The following is a 26,198-nucleotide window of genomic DNA, read 5'->3' on the forward strand; positions in this document are numbered from 1 at the left end:
TGCTGTACAAATCATTTTTGTCATTGTCCACCAACTCACCCAAACAAACCATTTGATGCTACTGTTTGTAATGGGAAAAACATGAATCAACAGGCAAAGACATCTAATTTTTAAATCTAAAAGGAAACCACAGCAAACTTTGTTATTGTCCTCAAAGTGTCTTCTTGTCCCAGCTGCCAACAAATCCTTCGTTTTGACTAAAATACTTCAAAATATTTGTGTCCTCAGTTTACATCTCCTTCCTGAGACAGTCTCTCAGTGGACAGGCATCCTGTTACTAATTCCTGCTTAAATTTAAAACCAAGGGGAAAACATCTGAGGCCCCAAACAACAGGGATATCAGCAGCAAGTCACAGGAACCCAGCCCTGTATCCCCACTGACATTTCAAAGCACCAGTTTTATCTGTAAGATCAAGCTCAATTTTCACATGTCAGTTCTGATACAGTCTGAGATGGAAATAGTGCACAAGAGAAGCTTAAAAAAAGATGCATTCACTTTTTAGAGAAGTACATAGTGTTTTATATGGAAATGGAAAGTGCAACCAAGCACGACGAAGAAAATGGAAACCAGATGAGAAGAGCAAGCAAATAGAGAAAGACCACTAGAATAATTACATACTCTTACTTTCTATAATTAATATATTTAAAATGCAAACTTCTCTATATTTAATTTTTTCAGTATTTCCTATATATAAATGACATATTTCTAGATAGAGTTATTTAAACCAGAATTTTCTCTCTGTTCACTATAGCCCAATCTCTTTTTAAGAGAAACACTGTCCCTTTGCTCTGGTGAGATGTAGTTGCCCTTTGAAGGAATGGAACTGGGTATGAGAAGTAAAAACATCAATGAAAATCTATGGAGGCTTATGGCTCATGCTGGAAACTGAACAACTGCTGCAAAACACAATTATTTCAGAAAAAAGTTGGAAACCTCCAAGTCCTATTGATGAGTAACAATGCTCATTACTGGCACAGGAGGGAACCAAGCCCAGGCTGAGCTCTTTGTGCTGTTTCACACACAGAGGATGTGCTGAGTTCAGTATTTTGGAAAAACATGAGTCAGCACATAGCTGAAATAGAACTACCCAACACACAGGGAAGTGTCACCATTTGAACCCCAAAAAAGAAGTGATGTAATTTGACAGAAAGGCAGGAGGACAGGGGAAAGCTTCCATGTTTCCTTCCAATGGCCAGGGGTTTAAAGCTGTATTTATTCAGGGTAGGTGGGCACCTTGCTTTGGACCACCATAGGGAACAGCTCCAGGTAATGATATAATAAAAATTTCTGTACATTTCTTCACTAATGCACATAGAGGCAATATGTAAAAGCTTAAATTTCAGGTAGCTCTGAAGAAAGGCTTTACAAATCTCACTTCATCTGTGTGGTCACTGGCATTTCAGATACAATGTGAAGAAAACATACCACAAATTAAAACTGATGCTGTGGGATTGAACAGGAACCTAACCAAGAGACAATGAGTTGTGGCAATAATTAGTGTCCTCTGAAAGTTATACTAATGAATATTAATATTCTGCAATTAGGATTCAGTTACAGTTGAGAATTAAGCTTTTTAAAACATAAATACCTCCCAGCCACACACATCTCCCATTGCAATTTTAGGTTTATTCCCACCTAACGATGTATCCCATGCTTTTTGCAATGTATTGTTAATATTTGTAAATATGTGAAGGAAATCTTTGTTTAATATCTCAAGGTTTACCAGCAGTATTTCATCTTTTCCTATATTTTTTCCATAAGGATATTTGTGACCACAGATTGCAGAAGGAATGCAGTAACTGGTACAGGTTTCAGAAATGCACTGTGCTGCCAATCCCAAATTCCCCATCTCATGTTTTGTGCTGACTTTAACAGTTAGAACATTTTTTCCCCATTGCTACTTTTTTCCAACTATAAACTTGTGTGTTTGATGTTAAAAAGAGTAAACCACATAAGTAATTGCAAAGTTTAGGATTCTGTCTTTGTCTCTGATCAAAATCAGGCAGCAACCTGCATGGGTTCAACATGACAACTAAGAGTAAAGCAATTTAAAAATGTAATTACTTTCTTATATTTCATTGGCAGGTTAAAAAACTGCTGCAGTAATTTTCAGTTGTCTCTTTTTATTCCAATTCTTGAACAAAGCAGAAATAACCTCACATTCCTGAATGTGGATGTGTTTTTTTGACTCATGGAAATGATATTATGATCAATGTTTTAATTAAATAACAGATCCAACTTCAACACAGCCCTTCTGTAAATAACACAGCAAGCCAAGAGGCATAAGTAAAATATCTATTCATGATATAATGTGAGAGAAAGTTGTTAAAAATAAGGATGACTGTGGAACATTTAAATCCATGGAATGTTCTTTTGGTGCCAGGTGAGACATGGTAACAGATACAAAGGTCTGGAGTTCCCACCAAGGAAATGGATATTTTGCAAGCATATAAAATTATCAGAGGTCAGCATATGGCTACTGCTCACCTACGGCACCATAAGGGAGATACCACAAAGGGTTGCTGTACCATGCAAAGGCAGAATATTGCAGAGTTAAAAAGGGAGGATGGGGAGTATCAGTTTTCCTTTGATGCTCAAGAAAAAGGGGATAGGACAACCAGATTGTAATTATTAAGTAAAGGTATAAGCCTGCAAAATGGAGTCAGTAGGGAAGTTGTAAACCTTGGCTGAGTATTTTGAAATGGCTGAGAAAAGAACCTGTGAGGGTGAAAGGGGAGGAAAGGGAATAAATGAATAGAAGATAAAGCAAATCACAAGATCTGGACAGCCAAGAGGAGTTGCCCCTGTCCTTGCTGCCTTTCCAACCAGCAGGACAAAGCCCTGCTCTGGCCCCTGCCCTGCTCCCAGGCTGGACTCACTGGCCTGCCTGAGCTCCTGAGTGCAGCCAGGGGAAAGGTGAGGAGATTCCAGCACCACAGAATGGTCAGGCCTGGCTGAAGTGAACCTTTGATTTCCTCTGCTCAGCCAGGCTGCTCCTGTCATCCACTGCCTCAATGAAGGCAATTCCTGCTCCCATCCCACCTGGTCTGGCCATTCTGCAGATAAAAGATTCCATTTCTGAAAGGGATGATACAGAACTGAGTTTCATGGTCTCTGTATGCTGTGACCATAACCAGTACTCTGGACTCTTCTATACTTTCTACACTTAAGTTGGTCTAATGATTTTTATTTTCAAGATATCCTTCTTCTATTCCTTCAGCCTGCTGGCTTTCTTTGATGACAAAGATATTACACTGCAGGCACCTTGAAGGCTTTTGAGAAACAGTTTTTCCTCCTGTTTCACCATTCTCCATGTATTGAAGTAGCCTTTCAAACAGAACATGAAAATCTATAAGCTCTTCTCAGCATCACAATTCTGTTAATTTATACATTAATTTGGCCTCCTCTGAGGTTTAGAACAGGGGCACAGTAGTGAATGTTTTTCCTCCCTCCATTGCCTCCTACAGAAAGACGCAAAATTGATAAAAAGGAAAACAACAGCAGTATTATTGTACACTAACAGTTCTTGTTGTGAGAGGAAAAGAGAAGAATCCATGCCAGAGGCTCCAGCCTTCCACAGCCATTTCTCACCTCCTATGGCTCTTGCTCAAGACACAAACCAACAGTGGCAGTTTGCCCTCAGATATAAAATCATAAAAAGTTATTCCAATTATTTTTCATTGCTGTTTAGTCTGCCTCTTCTCTCCTCAAAGGACACAGTTCCACATTGAGGCACTTTAACACACCGAAGCACTCCCATTGCACAACTCAGCCCAACAACTGGCCATGGGATGGACAGGCATAACACAAATTGCAGATGAAGCAGAGATTGGCAGCTTGCTCTGCACTTTTGGGTGAACCATTCCCGTAAAACCAGTCAATATCAGATCTGTGAGGACACAGCAGTGTTTGCACTCACACAGAAACCCAGCTGAATTGTGCATGTCTGAAAGAATTTGCCATCCTAGTCTGAGCATTTTTTCTTTAGTTATTATAACAGGCAAGATTATGTGGCACATTTTAATGTAAATAACAATATTAAAGCAAATCTAATTATTACTCTTACATAGATTCAAATCTTATTGAAAGGCAGCAGATGATGTCCATTCTCAGACACATTATTTTTCCAGTTAAAATTCCTAAACCTTCTTGATACCAGGCAGCCACAGGCCACTCTTTACCAGCTCCTACAATTATCAAGTGTTACTGCTCATTGCAGGAAGGTGCAATGCCATTTTCATGAAGAGGGATCTGTGTCTTTGCAGATCCCTCAGGCTGTCTTTATTTTCTGAATAGAAGTTGAGAAGATAAGCAAGGGCCTCACAGACATACAGTGAAAATCCTAAATGCCCTAAGCTGCCTGAAGGATCTCTTAAGGTGTGTCTGAAGATACACCTCACTAATGAAGACTTGGGGCAGTTCAGCCTGGAGAAGAGGCGGCTTTGGGGACACCTCAGGGCCTTTCCAGAGCCTGAAGGGGCTCCCAGAGAGCGGGAGAGGGGTTGGGGACAAGGACCTGGAGTGACAGGACACAGGGGAAAGGCCTTAAGGTGAAGAAGGGCAGGGTTAGATGAGATTGGGAAGGAATTCTTCCCTGTGAGGGCCCTGGCACAGGTTCCCAGAGAAGCTGTGGCTGCCCCTGGACCCCTGGAAGTGTCCAAGGCCAGGCTGGACACTGGGGCTTGGAGCAGCCTGGGATGGTGGAAGGTGTCCCTGATAATGGGATAAACTTTAAGGTCCTTCCATCCAGATTTTCACTCCATTTTTTATGTGACTGTCTCCTTTCCTTTCAAACAGCTTCAGATTAATTAACAAAGTTTAATATTTCTTCTTTTGCCTTTGCAAAGCAGAGCACAGTAGGGACTGGATACCTATTTTAAGAGACAATGTGTTCTCCCAGTATCTTTCCACCACACACCAGTTAACAATTATGGTTAACTCAATGGTTACACCATTCCATGACAATCTGTCTAAATATTCCTCAGACTGCGAGTTCAAGGAAACTACAGATGTTTAATGTCAGCAGAACTCAGAAAACTTGGTGTCCCAGGTGAATTTGTCATTTTGAAGCTCAGCAGACCCATCCCACACCCCCTGGACCTCGGAGCAAGCTGGGGATGCAGGAAAAGGCTCTGCTGGCACACACAGGACTTGTGGTAATGTATCCTTAACTCCCTCCCTTCTCCTCTCTGGATCACCAACTTCCCTGCAGCTTCTGCAGAACTGAGCTCCAGGATCATTTTTCAGGATGTAATTAGCCTTACAAAGAGAAAAAATGAAGGGAAAGTGCTTCAGTCGTTTTATTTTCCATGCATAAGCTGCAACTTGCAGTGAAATCATTGCTGTAAAAGGACAAAAGAAAAACTTTCCATGCTAAAACCTCAACAAAAAGGCTTGCTGCTTATAGATGACAGGCTTTAAGTGCAGGAGGGGATTAGGAAAACATGAATTGAAAAAAAAAGTTCTAATTTTAATAAATGTTTTTATGTTAAGGCTACATCTGCCAAAGTGTATTAGATCTTCTTATTTTATTTAAATCTACATTAAAGTCGCGCCACCTGGAAACGAAACTTTTAAATACATAAAGCAGCACTGAATAAAACACACATTTTTTGTTTCTTGTGCAAACACTCCATTTCCTTGTTCCTTATGTGACTGAAAGCCCTGGAAAAGGATTTCCAGCTGTGCCTTGTCAGCCTCGGGACCAGAGGCATTGTGCTGCTCCTCATTTGCCCGAGCGAGGTTCCAGCACCAGCACGGGCTCTGCTCGCAGAGCTCAGCCCTGGCTCCCCTGGGGAAGAAGCTATTCCAGGCTTAACTAAGGAATCAGCTCACATGTTTCAACAATCCCTACAGTTTCTCTGTTTGTTTTAAAGATATCACTGAGATTTTGTTTCATTTGCAACGGGAGACTAAATGACAGCAAGCAGAATCTGCTGTTAGGTTAGATTACAAGGTAAAATGTTTTCCATTTTAAATTACTGCTTAAAGCATGGTGTTGAATGGCTTAAACTTCATGTTAACTTTGCAAATATGTAATATTTGAAATGAAATGATGTGGGCTATTTTTAGCAATACTGAAGAGAAATGCCTTTCTAGATAAAGTGTGCAATACCCGTTGAGCTGCTTTTTGTTCTGTCTGAATGTTTGCCACTCACATCCAACTGAAACTAACAGAGTGTGCAACTGGTCTGGCTGCTGTGGATAAATGTAATTAATTTCTGTGCAATGCATTTAAAAAGAGTGAGGGAAAAATCTTGGTAAAGCACTTTAACCCCTGTGTGTCAGGAGAAATCACACTGACTTAGAAATGTGTTTGAATTTTGGCTGAATGGATGAAGATAGATTATTTAATAAATTCTGATACTCTGGCATTTCTAAAGGGTCTCTCCTTTAAAAATTAACTCTGTCTGTTAGCATAATAGGAAACGGACAGGTACTGAAGATAAAGGTACAAATTACTGAACACATTACAAAGTAAAAGTAAATGCTTTCACATACTGTTCCTGATCTAAATATTTGTGGGTGAAATGAAAAAAGGCACAGCAATGCAGCCATGTTGAAACTATCTGGCAGCAACACAAACAGTTAATGATTTCATTACAGTGGCTATCTATAATTGTATTTTACTATGCAATGATTTATTATGAAAGTCATAAATTGAATAGTCTGAATTTTCCCCAAATTAAAATTTGGCTGGCACTACACAAAATACAGCCTCCTGAGAGAAATCTGAGGATCCCAGACATGGGCAGGAAAGGCCCAAAGCACCCAAGGCCTTTCACAATTTGGGCCTTAAAATGTGAGGCAGCACTTATCAACTAAGCCAAGGAAAGGAACTCAGTAGCCCAGTGTTTTGCATGCAAAGAACATAATTTAGTTGAAAATAGCACTATTAAGCTTTCAGTGCTGAAGAGTTAAATTGGTGTTAAAAATGAGCATATAAACTCACATATATGAACAGGATTAGTTTATAAAGACTTTTTTGGGGGCGGTGTGGTGTGCTTTTTGTTGTTTTGTTTCTGATTTTTAAAAATTTGTGTTTATAAAGTACTTTATGAAACCAAGTTTCACTTTATAATAATTTGCTTTTCTACAGAATTTTACTCTTCAAGTTCCTAGCAAAACATCTTTTAATGTACATTAACATCGGTACAGTTAATGTAATATAATTCACTCTATATTATTCCTGACTTTTAAAAAGAAATGAAGAATGGAAAAGTGTTTCAGTCATGCCATTATGTGCCTCTGACCACAGGAAGAAATGGTTAAATGTTAAAAAAGCCCAAGTGCAACGTAGCAGCATTGTAACTGCACAGCTCTGGTGTTATTATAGAGTATCCCAGAAAAATGGAACCATAATTAAGATGTCAGAAACTTGACAGAATGAACACACATGGCCAAGCCTTTCCTTTGTACATCCAGTTTTCCCTGAGGGCTCTCAGTGTGTCTCAGCCCAGCCTGTGGAACAGAAGTTTCCTGTGTAATTTTACAGCCACTCATTACCACGCAAGGCAGACACCAAAGCCTTTGGCTCATTCCTCCTGAGGCACTCAGAAATGAGCACTTTCTCAACAAGATCAGGCATTTCCAGTGCAGAGGGCAAGCTTCTGCATCTATCTGAGATGTTAACTAGCAGTAATTGCTGTAAATAAAAAGCCATAGAGTCTATACAGCATTTTGGAATACATGATTTCTGAGGGGCAGAAAACAGCAATGTAAAGTTTGGATTCATTTCAAAACCTGATATTCCAGGAACTGCTGTGAGGATTTGTGTGAGACACTTGCATCTCAAATTCCCTTCATATAGAAATAAAAATATTAACTTCAAATCCTGCAAATTAATACCTAAACTTATGAAACCATTTCAATTTTAAAATAGTTGAACACAGAAGCTACATTATTAAACAAAAGTAAAATGCATACTCTTAAGCTGATTTATTGCCAGCTTCTCATTTTAAAACACGAGAATAAAAAAATATATGAGAATTATGATGTGGAAAGCATGGAAAACAAGCAATCAATCACATGGCTTATATTAAAGAACAATTAGAAAACTTGTACCGAAAATGTGACCTGTTCTATAAATCAGAAAATACCAAGATGAACAAGCTTTTAAACAAAATCTAATTCAGGCAAAGCCACAGTTCAAGTTCCTGAAATAATACTGTCCAATATTTACACAATATAATTATAATAAGATTAACTCCAAAGTGAAAGATGACATGCAAAGCCAGACTGATGAACATGAAGAAAAAGCATTTTTTAATCCCCTCAGAACTTCCTCAGAGAAAAGCCATGGCCATGCTCTAAGCCTTGTCTTGGCCACAAAGCCCAAGAGCTCCAAGTCCTTCACTAATTCCCACTCTCCCAAGAGCACAAATGTCTCCTGTCTGTGCTGTCTCAGTTAAAACAGGCCACAGGACAGCAGCATTTCCTTTTTGCAAGGATTATGCAACACAGATCATTAATGGATGTACAGGCTCTGATTTCCACATTGGTACAGCAATCCACTGCTGGATTTCCTTCCTTATGTGTGCTTCTGAATCCTGACTGCTCTGTTTTGGAATGCCACCTATTGGTGACAGTAAATGTAATTTTTCTGTCATGATCATAAGAAGGCTCAATTATTTTGAATTTTTTAATAAGTAAATGCAGAACACAACCCCTACTAGAGCCTACACTTCATAAAAACTTCCACTGGAAAAGCAGTTGTGGGATGTCACAAATAGCACAAACTTCCTGAAGGTCTCCTCTGAAGAACCAAGCAGATCCTGTTAGAGAAGAGGATGGCCAGAGATGGATGGAAAAGCAACATCTCTTCATTTACAGTGAAAAAACACCTTGCACAGAAACGCCAACCCAAGAGCAGCACATCACAAATGAATTGGCATTTTTTGGTTACCTTTCCACTCCCACACTCAGAACTTACAACACTCTGGAAGAAATAAAAAAAGGAAGACACACTTTACAGAACTCTCAGGAAGTCCCTTGCTGGGAGCAGCAACAATTACTGAACAGCCAATGCTCTGGCACTGCAAATCTAAACCACCTCTGCAAGTGCAACCCCAAACACAAACCAGCACCTGTTTGATGGTGACTGTTGAGAATCCCTACAATCAAACTGGTCACTGGAGCTCTCAGAGGGCAACTTCTTTCCAAGGGGAACCTTGGTTATAGTGACCTACCATTTCTTAGTTCACCTGCCTTGAAAAGTGCTGTGTGACTGACATGGCCCTAAAAGCTCTGATTTCCCTCTTTTTTTTCCCCATTCCAGGGCACTCTGTGGGACCCATAGACGATGCAGGCACCATCCCTGCTCTGTTACTTCCTGCTCCTGTGGCTGTGCAGGGATCTGTGCCCAGCTGAAGGAGGCACTGGCAGGAGGCAGAGGAGGAGGATTTCCCCCAGGGCAGGGCACAGGAGCCCCAGGGCAGTGGGGCTGCAGCGCCCGGGGCCCAGGATCCCGCTCCTCACCATCGATGACAACGTCATGGGTGTCTTCGACTCCCTGGTGGGGCTGGGCCAGCACGAGAGCACCTACAGTGTCCTACCAGGTGAGAACACAGCCCCTCTGCTCTGCTCCTCATTTCAGACACATCAACTCTTTAAAGCTTTATTTTAGCTCTAATGTTTGCAGGAGTCCCATGACCAGGGAAGAGATGAGAATCTTGACTCCATGTTTCAGAAGGCTGATTTATTATTTTATGAGAAATACTATATTAAAACTATACTATATTATATTAGAACTATACTAAAATAATAGAGGGAAAGGACTTCATCAGAAGTCTAGCATGGAAAGAAAAGGATGATAACAAAAGCTCGTGACTCTCAGAGAGTCTGAGACAGTGGGACTGTGATTGGCCATTAATTCGAAACAACCACATGAGACCAATCACAGATCCACCTGTTGCATTCCACAGCAGCAGATAATCATTGTTTACATTTTGTTCCTGGGGCCTCTCAGCTTCTCAGGAGAAAAATCCTGGCAAAAGGAATTTTTCAGAAAATATCATGGTGACACTTTACTTCCACACATTCCTGCTGCTTCTGCAGTGATTCTGCAGTTGGCATTATGAGGCTTTTTATCAAACCCTGCTTTGCCAGATAACAGCAATATTTCCCACAAGTTTTCTGCATTATTTTTTTATCTTAACGAACAAGAAATTTGTTCGGGTATTTTCATAATTCCCAATGAGTTCCAAACTTGTGTTCCAAGTTTGAAGGCCATTTTGAAGAATTTATTGCTCAATATATCTCCTAAGTCAATTAACATTTCACTGAGGCTTCAACAGCAGTAACAACAGTGTTAATTAAAATAGATTCAGATTTTTATTTTTACTTTATGGGTTGCATTTTTGAAAAGCAAATTGCACATGCAAACCTTCAGGAATATTTCTTGATTTTGTAAATAACTTAATAATGGTCGGTTGTAGCTGGAATATGGAAGTTATGCTACAAATAAGACAACTAATGATGGAAAACTGAGTTAAAAGAGAGAATATCTTACTCATTCAACACAAGACCACTCTTATTCTCCATCTATATTGACAACCCAGATTTATTTCATAGAAGTTCAGTAGTATGATTTATACCTAACTTGCCTTTTTGGTGATCCAGAGATTTTCATCTCTGTATTTCTGTATCCATAAATAATATAATATCTGTATCCATAAATATTTGTATTTATGGATACAGATATTTCCATTCCTCCACCAAGAGATCATACACTAAGTAAAATATTTATATGCAGTTTAATGAATTTTATGGGGAAAAAAATCAAAACAGAATGCCCTGATTCCCATATTCTATATATAATAAATATAATAATCATCTATTTTTATAAGCAAGAATTTAAGCCTTTCAGTGTGTCACACAACAGACATGACCACTGGGTTAAGAGGTCTCAAATGGCCAAACATAAATCAGCCACAGTTTCTCCACAATTACTGTTTGTTGTGAGTCCTTACTTCGGAAAGGCTGAACCATTTCAAATCAAGTATTTGAAAGTAAGAGGTTTGAATAGGAAAACTAGCAAAACTCTGGACTATGGCATTTTCAGTGTGTATTACAACATTATACATATTACTAATGTCAAACATCTAATTTACAAATATTTTTAAAGTTAAACAGAGGAAAATACCATGTAAGTAGCATACACTTCATGTAAGATATTCCAGGGTTTCTGTCAGGACCATCAGTCATGCTGAAATAATGCACAGCTCTTCCCCCTCCCCACCCCGCTTGTTTCTTTCTATCTGGACTTGCATCCAAAAGCTGAGCTCAAACCACTGAACTCATTTTATTTGGAACTCCATGCTGAATTTACACCATATTTCCAAAGGTTAAAAGTCCTATGCTCATCTGCCAAACACTGGAACCACAAGGTATTTTTTAGTCTAGCTTTTAAAGTTCAAAATTTTTTCAAGTTAATGTCAGATTTGGAAAAAACATAGCCTATTAAATAATAGAACACTATTATTAATCATGCTTCAGAATAGAAGAAAATGCAATCCAAACATTAATTTCCATTCTCTTAGCTACTTGTTTTGCTCTTAGGAGACTAAAAAACCCAAACCCACCCAAATTTACAGATATATGCAGGATGAAAATGAGCAGCTAAATGGAGGTTTAACAGTAACCAGACATGTAATTCCTCCAGATTAGAAGCATGTGAACATCCAAATTAAATCAAACAGTTGGCCACAGCATGAGGTAATTTGCAGTTGTCCATTAGGCAGAGCAGAGTAGGATGTTCACTGCTGCCCCATCTCTGATCCCTCTCACCCCACCAAGCTGAAGTGACTCAGTGGTCAGGAAATGTGAGGAGCATCTCAGCACAGCCTTTGCGTCTCACAGGGGTTCTGGGAATCCCAACAGTGCCAGACAGCAGCTCTGCAATGCACCCAAAGGGGAAAACCTTTGTCTGAGCACACACTGCTCCTGCCTTTTATGCAACGCTAATGTACACAGGGAAACAAAGGATCATTTGTTAAAGAAGCCTGCAAAGGCCAAGCCTGATAACTCAGATCTTTATGCTTATTCAGACAAGATTTGCTCTGACTTCTGATACACTCTGGTAGCTAAAACAAAAGAAAGAATTTTAGGAAGCACGGAAGAATTTCCTTCTCAGGCCAGATTATGCTCTTCTGGAACAGTCATTGTTTTATTGTTTAACATGAGAAAGTGCAGGATTCTTTTTGTGTTTCTTTTGGAGGTTATTTAAAAGAAGTATTGTGGTGTACTGGCAAGCACATAAACCCCAAAGTCAGGATCCAGCAAACAGCTGGATTGCAGATACCTGGGTGGAATGACAAGGGACTTAAAGCCAACTAACACTTGGCCTGGATTAATTCCTCTCCTCTTCCAGTTGACATGGCTGGAGTTGCTTAGAGCACAACTTTATGCAGCTGAAATGAGGCAGAGATGTCCCAGACTTTTGAAAAAACAAGATGCAACTACTCAAAACTTCAATTTCTTGCTTTTGTCATCATAAGAGAAATTTAAATCAAAGCATTAAAAAAAATATGGAATATAGAGATCAACCAAACTGGATGATTCTGATAATTAATTTTTACTGTAGAAAACAGATTGATATCCAGTGGTCTTTGAGTAGAAGGAAAAAGAACTTTTGTTATGAAGTAGGACTACCTTGAAAGACTATGCAAAATGCTTCCTTTTGAGACAAATATTAATACCAGAGACATTTCAAACCAAATATTTACAATAGTCTTACAAGGTTATTAGGAGGCTATCCTGAATACTCTTATTAGAATTAAACACCCAGGCATGGAGCAGGGCAGAGTATGGGAAAACAAACCCTGCAAAGAACCCTCCAAAGACAATTTGTGCACCACAAGTGAAAGTCTATTGGCATGCAGATTCAGGTGAGAAAAGATTTTTCCACTGTATTAATTTTCATTTGAAGGAGGAAGTCAAACTGAATAGGAAGAGAGGAAATTTCTTCTTCTTTATATGCAGGGAAGAACAAAGTTAACTTTGATATGGGTTTTCACCTCAAAACAACACTTCAGCAATGCATTCTCAGGTCAGTTAGAAAGAGGAAAAGGAAGGTGTGAGGGAGTTCAGCTTCTCAACAACATTTAGAGGTACACACAAAAATAGGAATATTTGCATGGGATGAAGAATCTCAGCCTTGGTTTTCCTTCTCTCAAAAGACCAAAAATAAAAAAGCAACGTGGTAAAGTGCAATGTTTAGCCTGGGGTCTGGGTGAGAACTGCCCAGGGAAGATTCTGAAGTGAACTCCACCATTGGAAGGAAAGGGAGACTGGGATTACTTTCCTTCCCCAGTCTCTGTGCTTTCCAGATCACCCCTCTACTGAATATCTGACCAGAGCTTACAAAATTACATTTCTTTCTGAAAATTTGAACTGTGTACCCTGGGGAAATCTCAATCTTTTGTAGATACATATCCAGAAATTTGGGAGACAGAGTATTTCATAGCACAAGTTGTTCTAGATTACTGCTTTTACAGCAAAGAGGGATGTTTGGTTTTTTGTTTTTCAAATAAAGCAAGTTACAGGGAAGTGGAGATTTTTGCCATATTATCAGTCATCCTGGAATGGAACTTTACTTCCACCAAGCCTATGAACTGTCACTATAAACTGAATATTGTTACTCTCCCAGTTCTGCAGGGCCTTAATAAAATTTTCTCATTTAATGTGCAAGATACTAGAAAAGATCTGTAGTGCACAAGAGAGGAATAGAAGAAAGTCTGGAAAAAGTATTCAAGCTTTTCATAAGTGAAGATTACCAATAAGCTGAAGAAAATATAGCTATGAAAAGTAAGGAATAATGATAAGATCCTTTGAATAGGGTGCATTTTACATATTTTCAAAATGAGAACAAAATAGTAGTCCTTCTTTCCAGAGCTGTAAATGAGCACTGTTGGTTCACTGTAAGCTGTTTACCTGCCATGTCCCATTTTGTGTTCCCAGGGAAGAAGGGGCAGTGCACAGCCAACGGGATGATCATGTTCGACAAGGCCGTGTGGTCTCCCCAGCCCTGCGTCACCTGCCTGTGCTCCCAGGGCCAGGTGATCTGTGACACCGCCATGTGCCACCCTCTGACATGTCCCCACACCGTCATCCCTGCAGGAGAGTGCTGCCCAGTGTGTTCTGACACCGGTATGGGACACCACAGATATTTAAAACCTTCCATAAACACCACATTTAATGATCCCAAGAGTTACAAGGCACACATTATCCTGAATTCCATGGTTAAAGCAGCTCTTCAGAGTTTCTACTCAAGTTGATCTTGGTTTCTCTGAGTGCTCTGTTAGATGATTTTGATGCAGCATTTAAAGAAAAGATGATGCTAAATATGCAATAGTAAAGATAATTGTATTTCTTTTTTTACTTCCCCCCTACCTTTACAGAACTTTGTAAATGTACAAAGAAATAACATCTATTCATATTTTCTATCCCACTTCCATTTACAAAGGATCAATCAATAACTACTGGTCATTACTGATGTATTACACATACAGAGTGGTAAATCTTTGTTAGAAGTGCAAAAACCTGCAGCAGTTTCATGTAAATCAAGAGAAGAAAGTCAATTCCCAAGAGAAGCTCCAGAACTACAATTTTGGTATTTCACAATAATTTAAATAAAACTGGTACCTTTAAAAAGAAAAGGAATGGAGGAGATAAACATGAGATGGGATTCCCTTCCTTTCCTTCCCACACTCCCAGTATTTTATATCTGCAAAGTACTGAACTCAATCTTCTCCTACTGTAAGAACTATTTATCCTCATGTGTATATGCATGTGACACTCTGAGATGAGACATCATAGGAATTCTCTGTAGAACTGTAAAAGTCACGTTGACTGAGACATTTGAACTCCTTTTATTAGAATTGTCCTGTTATGGAAGTAAAAACTGCATTTTGGTAATGGAGTTAATGCATTTCCCTGGTAAGATCCCCACCTGCAGCCAACTCCTCCCCTGACAATCCCTTTTGGAGAACAAGTCTTGACCTTTGTGAATTTTTTCCAAATTAGCTCCCACTTCCAGACACATTATTTTTCCTCTTTAGACACCTCCATCAACACAAACCCCATAATTAATAGTAAGTCAAAGAGAGAGATAATGAAAGCTATATTAATTTTTCCACCTTTTTGTCTGGAGTTCTCAGGAATTGCAGGTGTGTACAAACTCTTCTGTATGGTTACCTTCATAATTTCTCAGTCAAGTGTCTCTTTTCTCAAGCAGCAATTTAAGACCACATTTTTATTCTTCGAATCGTATTCTAAGAGGAATAATAATCTATAGTCATAATTTTCTACAGTATGTGGGAAACAGTGCTCACTAATCTTTTAGTTTCATCAGACTCTCTTGTGTTGTTTTGTTGTTTTTTCCCTCATCAGCCTCCTCGCTGGACTCCAGTATAATTGCACTGGATGCCATCAGTGAGATGTCTGGTGACTCCCCAGAGCCCAAGGACCTCGACACCACCAATGTTCTGCCCTCAGCACAGCCTCACGTGGAGAAGGATGAGCTGCTCCCAACAGCAGTGACAGAGGGCAGAGACAAGGAGGGCCACAGGAAAGGGGAGAAGAAAAGAAAAAGGAAAGGCAGAAAGAATCGCCGGAGGCACAAAGGGCGGCACAGAGGGAGGCTGCCTGTGCCCAGAACGGGAGCTGCAGGAGATGAGCAGGATGACAGTGATGAAGATGATGGTGCTTTCAGAATTCCATCTCATTTCCCAATTCCTGTTCCACCCATAGAAACTCCTCCTTTGCCATCTGGATGTTCCACCTCAGACACCACAGTAAGCTGCATTAATGCCAAACTTACACAAATACCTCCAATCTCAGATCCAGACCTAACGAGTTTAGACCTCACAGGTAATTAATGGATCTAATTTGCATGACTTCTCTAACATCATCCACCCTAAAATGCAGTCAACAGCACTGTTAATGCTTTGTCATTCCTTAATATAGAAAAGTTTTAGAACTAAATTTACAGCTATGCCTTTAAAACAAGAAATGAAAAACATTAGATTTGCATGCCAGTGTTTAAATACTAAGATAAATACATCTACACAAAATTACTGTCCATAATGCTATTTTTGTGATATATTTTCTAGATGCAGTATTACACACCTCAGGTGCAGACTGTATTTCATTACTGAAACTTTTTTCTTGCCTTCTGCCCCAGGAAATAGCATCACTACTATCTCAGATGAAGCATTCAATGGGGTACCTAATTTGGAATGGATTGATCTGAGTAAAAATAACATTACCTCTCCTGGCATAGGTCCCAAAGCATTCAAAGTAAGAAAGCATGGCTCCTCTGCTACCCTCTCAGTAATTGCTGCTTAAAATAATGTTTTTGCTTTTCAGTTTATGGATCTAAACTACTTTGCACCTTGTATAATAAGCATTGTATAATTCAATAGCTACTTTGAGAAATCTCTCACCATAATCAAGAATTAAAATTTAGATATGATAATTTTTCTTACCAATCTTTTAAGCTAGCTTAAGCATAATAACCCTCAGTTACTGAAAGCTGCTCTCCTTCTGTCTGAGGAAACTTGCTGACCTACAGAAAATGATCAGTTTGCTCACAGATCAAGAGGATAAGCATGTAATTTCTAAATGCATGTACTTTGAAGTCCTAAATACTGCCCAGCGTAGTCAGGCAATTCTTCCACAATTCACAGAGAGCAGCAGGAATGCAAACAATGATCCTGGGGAACCACAGCAGGGCTGTGGGGAAGCTCTTTGAGTCACACGTCACATTAACTGCACTTTTGTTAATATTTAGCAGAAAGTAACTTATTAATTAGATTGACAGGGAAAAAAAATAGTTTTTAATTCAAAACACTGGATACTACTGCACTGCTGCTGAAAAACCTTACAGAGTGTGTATTAAAGAAACTCTTAACTCAATATTTATCTGCATATATTGCTCCTTGATAATATAAATGCTCTTCCTCCCTGTGATAAGATCCTGAAAAAGCTGAAACGTTTGTATTTGGATGGAAATATGCTGGCACTTATTCCCTCTGAATTGCCATCAGCTTTGGAAGAAATAAAAATAAATGACAACCAACTTCATGCCATTGATGAAGACAGCTTAAAAGGTAATTTAAAAAATGAAAATCATATGAAAAGTCAAAAATAAATTTGGAAGGCTGAATGTTGAACCTGGTTTGACATAGAAAAATAATTGCTAGCTTTAAAGTGCCATGTCTTTAAAAGCAGCACAAGCTGAAAGGCTTGCATGACAAAGTATTTAAAAATTACATTTTCCCTTATGCAACTGCTCCTCTCCCAAAGCAGTTTATATATAAGGTCACTGAGTGGAGGTGAATTTGAAGCATGTTGAAGACACCAACTATCCCCACCTTCAACCTGATGGCTTTTTGTGTGGTGGAACCATTTTAGTTAATTTTAAATTGCATGGAAGTGAACAGATTTGATGTCCATGCAAAATAAAGGAGAATATAATTGGAGTCAACCATGATAATTTGAAGCCAGTTTAAATACAGGCTGATAGAAAAAAGAGAAAGAAAAAGGAAAAGGTACCATCCAGGTCAGAATTTGATGGACTTTTTTGCCTCTTTTCCTCTCCTGCCAAAAGGGTCCCATCTAAACTGGATCAGCTGCTGCCCTTTCCATTTGGACTGGGAGAGGAAAATGTAAATAAAGCTGTGGTCAATCTCTAAAGCTCTACAAACCTATGAACAAGTCCAAGATTATGAGATAATAAAATCTGTTCATTTTTATTTTTCATTGCTGTGAACTGATCTGGGTAATGTTTAAGACTGTTAAATTATGAACATGTATTTTAACAAGATATAAGATGGCATTAATTAACTGAAATGAAACTTTTTCTCCTTAGGTTTAAAGAACTTGGTCACTCTGGAATTAGAAGGAAATAAACTTAGTGAAGCAAATGTCAGTCCTTTGGCCTTTTATCCTTTGAAAAGCCTTTCTTATTTGCGACTGGGAAGAAATAAATTTAGAATTATACCACAAGGTCTTCCTGCCACTCTTGAGGTAAAAAACCCCAAAACAACCAAATACTAACAACAACAACCCCCCCAACAAACACCCAAAGGGATGTAATTCCTTCTGTTTGCCCTTTCAAAGCAATATGTATTCTCACAAATGAGAAAACAAAACAATTGCTCTGAGGAATTGTGTTTCTGAAGGTCCCGCTCCAGGTACAAACTGCCTGGTTCAGATTCAGAATTAACATAGACCAGGGAATACAGGGGACAGGTGATTGCTGCACTTGGAATTTGCAATGGGAAACTCAGCCCATTCTGATCTCACAAATTTTCTTCCCAAATGCACTTACAGGAGTTATATCTTGAACATAATCAAATTGAAGAAGTGTCAGAAATTTGCTTTAACCATACCAGAAACATCAACATCATTGGGCTAAAGCATAACAAATTAGAAGAGCACAGGATAGCACCTTTGGCTTGGATAAACCAAGAGTAAGTACCAGACATTTAGAATGCATTTATTTAATTTTTCTCTGTTTTTAGTGGGTCAAATAATCAAATAAATATCTGCACTTCATTATTTTTAACTTAGAGTTGTAATTATGCTTTGATTTGTTTTCCTTTGCTAATTTTTCTAAATTTCCTTTGCCTAATTATATGATCTAGAAGATACTCAGTCAGCTGTCAAATAGAAAGATCTTCTACCTCAAATCTGTACCATATTAACATAAAAGTCAATATTTTTTTCTGACCACCCATTCAAAGATGAACATTAATTATAAATAATACTATATCCAATTATATGGTAATTTAGTATTGATACATAATTATCTCAAAGGTAATTTAAAAATAATTTAATACTATCCTAGCCTTATTTCCCATTGGATTAAAAACTATAAAAGTCAATAAGATGAAGGGAAGATTGTTCAGCTGCATTGTCTAAGAGCAGAATATTAGCACAGTGAGCAATGAGAATGCAAGCAGTAAAAGATGATAGCGCTTTTGGTTTCCCTGCTAAATAATTTGCCAAGCTGAGCAGGGTACTGACCATCACTGGCACTGCAGCCATATTCCTTGATTCCTGAACCTGTGAATTCCTGAAGCTGAAAACAACCATGCTGTTACTACTGACAGCATCTCTCATGCCTGGAAATGCAGCACAGGGGACTGATTCATTCATCATTCACACAATTCCATTTCACATGGGCTTCAGAACAAAGCTTAAAACTCCCTGTTAATGAGATAATGACTGAAATCCCAAGGTTATTCCAGCTCTTCAGTGTAACTCATTATTGCAGCAATCCCAGATTAGTCCCATGGGATTGCCCTGTACTGACCCCCCCGCCCTTATTACTGGAGATCTCTTCCCATCAACAAAATTCTTGTGCTTGATTGGTAATTCATGACTTAATTATTTCTATTCCCAGAGTAATTATACACGACCATATTCCATAAACACATTTTGCCCCATTATCAGGATCAAATTTCCCTTGGAAATGTCATTCCCTGGCAATGCCCTGAAGCAGAGCCTTGCACAGACACAGCACTGCCAGGCCAGGAGCTCAGAGGGGTTTCAGCTTCTTTTTCTTTTCTCCTTTAATGCAGGAACTTGGAATCAATTGACCTCTCTTACAATAAGCTGTATCATGTTCCCTCCTACCTGCCCAAATCTTTACTCCATCTGGTGCTTATAGGGAATCAGATTGAGAGAATTCCAGGCTATGTGTTTGGCCACATGAGGCCTGGGCTGGAGTATCTCTACCTGTCCTTTAACAAACTCACTGATGATGGCATTGACCCAGTGTCATTTTTTGGAGCTTATCACTCCCTGAGGGAGCTCTTTTTGGATCACAATGAATTGAAGGCTGTACCCTTTGGCATTGATGAAATGAGAAAACTACGTTTTCTAAGACTCAACAACAATAAAATAAGGTAATTTCCAAGCTCTTTTTTACATTAATGACATTAAAATAAATAAGATATGCTTTGCTTTAGGAATTTGTTATTTTTAAGTAAATATTTGTTAAAAAAAACTGAAGAAGGAGCTGAATGCTGAGTTTTCTTTTACAATATTTCTTAATATGCTAGAAGTGAGATTTCCCCCTTTCTCACGGTTACTGAAAATGCTCATCACCAGCAAACACCAGCTTTTCTGCTCCTGGAGCAGAGCTCCAAGTGATAACAAAATAATGGGAGGAGTCAGCAGCTGGGGTCACCTGGTGAGCAGGTTCCACCAGCCCCAGCTCTGGAGCCACGTGCTCAATCCAGGCTCTCTGTGCTGTTTTGTAAAACAAAGAAATGGCAAAGAGAGAATTCCCATGTGTCAGACAAAGTTTTCATTCAGCAACACATAGCAATGTTTTCCTCAGGAAAACTCAGTATATGATATCAATGAGAAAACAATGCAGAGAGAATGTTCAAAAGAATGGCTTTTCAAAGTCCTCAGTAAATATGTAATTGAGAAAATTTAAGGTACTGAGGAAGTTAACATTTTCAAATATCTAAATAGACAGCAACTCTAAAATAAATGATGAAGTTGAGAGTTCTCTGCAATGATTTAGAACATGATTAGAACATGATTAGAACATGGTTCCTCCCCTGTGTCACAGGAGGGTGCCCCCAGAACGCATCTGCAGGACTCAGAGCCACCACGAGGACGAGCATGACCACAGTGAGGAGGAGCACGAAGATTCCCACCTGGAACACGTTCACCTTGAAAACAACTACATCAACACAAGGCAGCTCTCCCCACATTCATTTTCATGCATAAGATCCTATTGCAGTGTTGTTCTTAAACCACAGAAGACCAAATAAACCCCCCCAAACCTGCAGTGCAACCCCCATCTCTAGCAATGCAGTTTTATTTATTCTCTCTACTCACTGGTCTGCTTATTTCTGATTTAAACCCTTCCTGCCATAAATATGATACTGTATATTATCTACTGAAGTAAGGTAGCAGTGTGTTTCTTCATATTGTTTCATTATAAAACCATTAAATGTAAAACTTGAAGCTTAAGACTATGAGATCTATTTTTATTTCTATTAACAGCATTCTGCTTAAACACAACAGGTCAAACTGTGCCCCCAGGCACACCCTCTGTAAGATCAGATTTTAGGATTTAAGAATATAACTAAACCCTCAGCTTGGTCCTATCTTATTTAACTGAATTTAAAACATTTTAAGTGGTACCATCAACTGCAAAAATTGTATATAAGAGATAAAAATCCTTGAGCTATGAACATTCTAGCAATGCAGGAATCAAATTTCTTAAAACACACACAGGATTGGATTTTCTACCAAACATTTTGCAGTGTTAAGCTCTCTTCCAAGTGAAATTTTAAGAAAAAAAAAATTAAATTATTTGTTTTAGATGACCCTAAAAACTTCCTGTATTCAAGCACAGATTCTGATGACCTAGAGGATTGAACAATTCATTTCTGTCTGGATGGTTTTTTTTTAAGCAAAGCATATTTTAAATTTTTAAAATTATTTTTAAAGTCACAGTAATCGGTTCCATTCATTTGTACTATAGTTAGTTTGTTAGATTTTTATACTGTACAGGATGTGTAGTCTTATAATAAATTTAAGCAAAACACCACCTATTGCTGCAAATATTTTCTTTTAAGTAGAATTCTTCTCTTATCAAACATTCAGACTCCTAAGACCCAAAAGAAATTCTCCACTGGGTTTGCATGGGATAACACCACTAAAATACAGATTAATTGAGATTTATTCATATTTTTTCTCCAAGGTGTGCTTTTCACTATGAAGATACCATAAAAGTGAATTTTATGCAAGTGATGTGACTAAGATTATTCCTGTGGGGGTTTAGTACAATGAGGACCAAGCTTGCCTGGCATCGCTCTGTGGAAGTTGCTCCTATGAGAAGCTCTCAGCAGTGGGATGTGACCTAAAGTGAAGTTACAGCACCAAAGTAAAGCCCCAGTAGTGAGACAGAGAATGAAGGGAAAATGTTCTCAAAATGGAGCACAAGAGTAGCAGAGGCAGGAGAACAAGCAGGAGAAAGAAGCCAAGGGATGAAGGACACAACAAATGGGTGGGTGCTCACTTCAGAAATACACAGCAATTACACTTGCACAACATTTCCCTATGGAAATGGAAGCAGCTCAAATCCACTCTTCAAAATTACCAATTATTTTGGAAGTGGAATGGGCTTTACTATAAAACTCTCATCACTTCTAAACAGAGCTTGAAAGAATTTTATAAACCAAGTAAATGGGATTGTCACCATTTTACAGCTTGTGACTCCAGGACACAGTGACCTGAGAATTCTTGGTCAAGATAAACATGGGAACAAGTTTGGAATCTTTGGCCACCAGTATGGTAAAAATATGCAAGGACAGCTCATCATAAAACCACTGTAGTTAGTTTATTCTCTAAAATATATTTGAGCAAATAATTAATTTTTGTAGGTTTACATTGGAAATGAATATACTTTGAGAAGGCCATGGGATTGAGAGTGGAATAATAGTTTTGCTAAGTGTTATCAGACTCAGAAATCTTATTAAATAGTGTATATATCATATATATAAAAAATAAATACTGTGAGAGCTTTCACAGCAAGTCCCTGATGAGAATTGCTATGAGGGAGATCCTGCTAAGCCAAGCCAGTAACATTTCTGCTAGGCAATGGGATCTGGGGGATGCACAGCAGCATTCTCATTTCTCCTGTTCTCCACACACAGATGACTTCTACTCACAGATAAATTCAAGAGTGAACCAGCTGCAACTTTCTAAGACTGCAGAGATGCCCCATCAGAATTTTACAAACATTTCAGAGAGGAAACTGCTTATAGTACAGCAAAACCCTGAATATGATGTTTTCAGTAACCCAACCAGAGATCTGAATACAAGGTGTGAATGTTGAAACTACAAGAGGGAAAGATATTTTACAGTCAGTAAGAGACCAGGATAGGAGAGGTTAGGATTCAATAGCCACAGCAATTCCAGAACCACAGTGCTATGTGGCCTAAGAGGATTTTTGGGAGTTTAGAATCCCTCTATTAGATTTCCAAGTTCTGACTTACATTGTAGACTCGAGTATCTCACATCAGAATTTTGACAACACTTGCTAAATCTCATTGTAAATTGAAACAGAGCAGAAGACATCCTTTGGTTATCACCAAATTAATATAAAAGGTATAGATGTTGTTTTTAGTGAGTAAGTGATGATGGAACTTGGAGGATCTACCTGACCAGGTACAGGCACTTCTGGTATGATAAAAACTGTGGAGGTCTCCAAAAAAATAATGTTGTTTCCATGGAAGCTTGGGTAGATTTCTGAATTTGAAGGAACAATTAGAGGTAATGTTTTCTCTAAGCAAGGTAAAAGAGCTTTCTTAGGAAAAAAACTCAACAAAAACCATGCAAAAGCCTCAGAAAAATAAAGGCACCAAATACCTCCCAAAATGAGATTTTCATTATTAATGCCCATGTGTTGAGGTTATTAGAATCTCTGAGACCCCAAAAATGTTGAGTTCACACTATCTACCCTTCTCCACTTTCCAATTCAATTTAATAGAGATCCCTCCATAACAAAGCTACAAATCACTCAACTCTGCCCCAAAAAGGAGTTGCTGTGTGACTGCTTGGTTTCTATTTGCCTGTGACAAAGTGAATTTCACTCAGCTAATTCACTCTCACAGTAACACTACAGAGTGTGATTGATGTAATTTCTGAATTTCGATTCTGAAATACCCATCATGCTTGCAATTACTGCAAAACCCCTCAGAACACTAAAAGAAAATACCTATCAGAACTAGGAAACAGAATGTTAACATTTTTCTACTAAAAATTTGTGCTTTTACTGAAAGAAATCGATGAACTTTAAAGCTCTTTCAAGTCACAGCTTTATAAACAGTTACATCACAGCAAGAAAATAAACAGTTTATCATCTGTGTCATGTGGTAATACCAGCCTTAACTGGTGGAAACTCATCTGAGAAAGCATTTTCTCATTTAACTACTATGTTTATATTCCAATGTATACAATTTTCAGACAAGTCTACAGGCAGAAAAATAGTAAAATTATGAGTAAATGCTACAAAAATAATTTCACACAATATTCCTGATAACTTTCTGCATGAAGCAGTTTGCAGAGAACAAGTCTGCTCACTGTGGGTTTGCAGACCAATGCAATTTCTTGTCTTCTGGAAGGTTCCTCAAGAAGCTTCAAAATCTCTCCTCAGTTGGAAGTGTAACCCCAGGGAGTGAGGGGTTACACCCAACCAACCAACGTCAAAACAACAAAGAACTTGAGGTACCAACATCTGATACAACTTCTACACCACCTCTCCTCACTGAAGTCATGGATCAGGTTTTGGAAGCCCAAACCTCAGGTCAAATCAGTGCCCTAAGGGGTCAGAACCACACCATGGCCACCTTGTAGCACATCCCAACCACAGAGGTGAAGCCAACCCTCTGGAAATAGTGAATGTTTTTAAAGACATTTCTTTTAAAGCTGGTTTTGGCTGCAGGAAGCATTTAGAGGTTTAGTGAACTGTGTAACCAACCCTCACCTGGAAGAAGCCCTGCATAACAGTCTGAGTGTCTTCTTGTAAAGTGAAAAAGGTACAAACATCCATGTAAAAAGATTTATAATAACATGTTGGACTTGCTCAGCAGACACACATTTCTGTTTCCTAATGAACAAAAGAGATCCCTGCTTTTATTGCATCTTTAGTAACATGACCCCTCTCTTACAGTTAGTTACCATTGAATCCCAAACTCTATTTCAAGGCTTTAATTTTACTTCTCTTGGCAGACTGAAGACCATTTTAAATGGGGAAAAAACAGCAGACGTGAAATAAGAGCTCTGATTTAAAGATGTCAACAACTGCTGTTCAGTCTCAAGGTCCCAAAGTATTGTGGAAAAATGTTGGAACACTTTTTCCATCTAAAAGCAGCGAAGACGTCACTTAAAAGCCTCTAAAATGTATTAAACAGAGCTCCTTTTCCACATTAAGAAACAATCATATGATCAAAATGAACCTAGCTTTTTATTTTCCCAATAAATTAACACCCTACTCCTGAGTTTTAGACCACTTCAGGTACCAAGAAGCTATGTTCAAATGCCTGCAAGTACAATTTGAACAATTTTGTTACAACTGCTATAATGAAATTCAATGGAAATATGGTGTTTAATGTCCCCAATAACCAGGTTACAAAGTCTCATTACAGATGCAATGTTCCTTGCTAACAGACACCCTGTTCTACATTAAAATTGCATCAGGAGAGATCCATAAAGACACAGCACTGCTCTGTTATTTTCAATTTAAGAAGTGAAAAGCGAACATCAAGCAGAACTTTTTATAAAAATCTTCCATTCTACATGATGCAAGAGTTACTGGGTCACTAAATTACCTTTAAGAACACATTCTGCACCATTGTGTGTCTCTGAAAGAATTTACAGACTTGAGTACTGCACAGAACATTTTGACCACACCAGAAACCGATGAACAATAAATTATCATCCCTTTTATGATATGAAATACTCCAGTTAGTAAAGCAAAAGTAAACCAATAGATTTACTATCTCTATTTTGTCAACTTTTTCACTCAGTAAATGTGCTTCTCTCAACTGGATAATGTTTGACCAGTTTTAAAAGGATCCCAGAATATTCTAAGCTGGAAGGGATCCATTGGGATCCTTGATCCAACCCCTGCACAGACACCCAACAATCCCACCCTGTGCCTGGGAGTGTTGTCCAGACATTCCTGGAGCTCTGGCAGCCTTGGGGCAGTGCCCTTTCCCTGGGGAGCCTGGGCAGTGCCCAGCATCCACATTCCTGATTCCTGAACCTTCCTGATACCAGCCTGAACCTCCCCTGACACAGCTCCAGCCACTCCCTTGGGAACGGCAGAAAAAAGCCAAACTGCCTCAGGGTGAATCTCTAAATGAAACATCTGTCCCAAAACCACAGCTTTACTTTGCCTCAAGGAAAATGGAAGCAAAGGAAGCCCAGAGACAGCAATGCCCTTTCTCAGCAGAAATGCCACTGTCCAAGCTGGGGACTGGCCTAGCTGGGCTCTGACCTGGCTAGGACAGTTCTGCTTATGCATTTCCCATAGAGCCAGCCTCATCCTGCCTAACTGCTGCTGCACAGAATCCTCTACATTTCCATAAGTATTCCCTGACTTTATCAGCCTGTGAACAGTTCATAAAGTTTCCCAACACACAATCTGGTCATTGCT

At 38.8% G+C, this 26,198-nt stretch overlaps 2 protein-coding genes across 2 annotated transcripts in view; one reads left to right on the forward strand and one right to left on the reverse strand.

Annotated features, from left to right (window-relative positions):
* Nucleotides 1-26,198, reverse strand: part of CENPP (centromere protein P) — a 113,904-nt gene that overhangs the window by 12,070 nt on the left and 75,636 nt on the right. The gene's annotated exons all lie outside the window — the stretch shown is intronic.
* On the forward strand, nt 5,869-21,001 carry ECM2 (extracellular matrix protein 2). Its single transcript, XM_058031945.1, has 10 exons — nt 5,869-5,957; nt 9,279-9,558; nt 13,961-14,149; nt 15,392-15,871; nt 16,185-16,300; nt 16,977-17,112; nt 17,874-18,031; nt 18,338-18,477; nt 19,591-19,917; nt 20,595-21,001. Exons 2-10 carry the CDS (start codon nt 9,303-9,305, stop codon nt 20,797-20,799), a joined length of 2,007 nt encoding a protein of 668 aa, XP_057887928.1. The 5' UTR covers nt 5,869-5,957; nt 9,279-9,302; the 3' UTR covers nt 20,800-21,001.

The sequence above is a fragment of the Melospiza georgiana genome, chromosome 11, assembly GCF_028018845.1.
Source record: "Melospiza georgiana isolate bMelGeo1 chromosome 11, bMelGeo1.pri, whole genome shotgun sequence".
Classification (NCBI taxonomy): Eukaryota; Metazoa; Chordata; class Aves; order Passeriformes; family Passerellidae; genus Melospiza; species Melospiza georgiana.

Coding starts and splice junctions, on each gene's coding strand:
- ECM2 (XM_058031945.1), top strand. CDS start 9,303: ATGCAGGCACCATCCCTGCTCTGTTACTTCCTGCTCCTGTGGCTGTGC. Junction 9,559..13,960: donor CACCTACAGTGTCCTACCAG/GTGAGAACACAG, acceptor TTGTGTTCCCAG/GGAAGAAGGGGCAGTGCACA. Junction 18,478..19,590: donor TTGGCTTGGATAAACCAAGA/GTAAGTACCAGA, acceptor CCTTTAATGCAG/GAACTTGGAATCAATTGACC.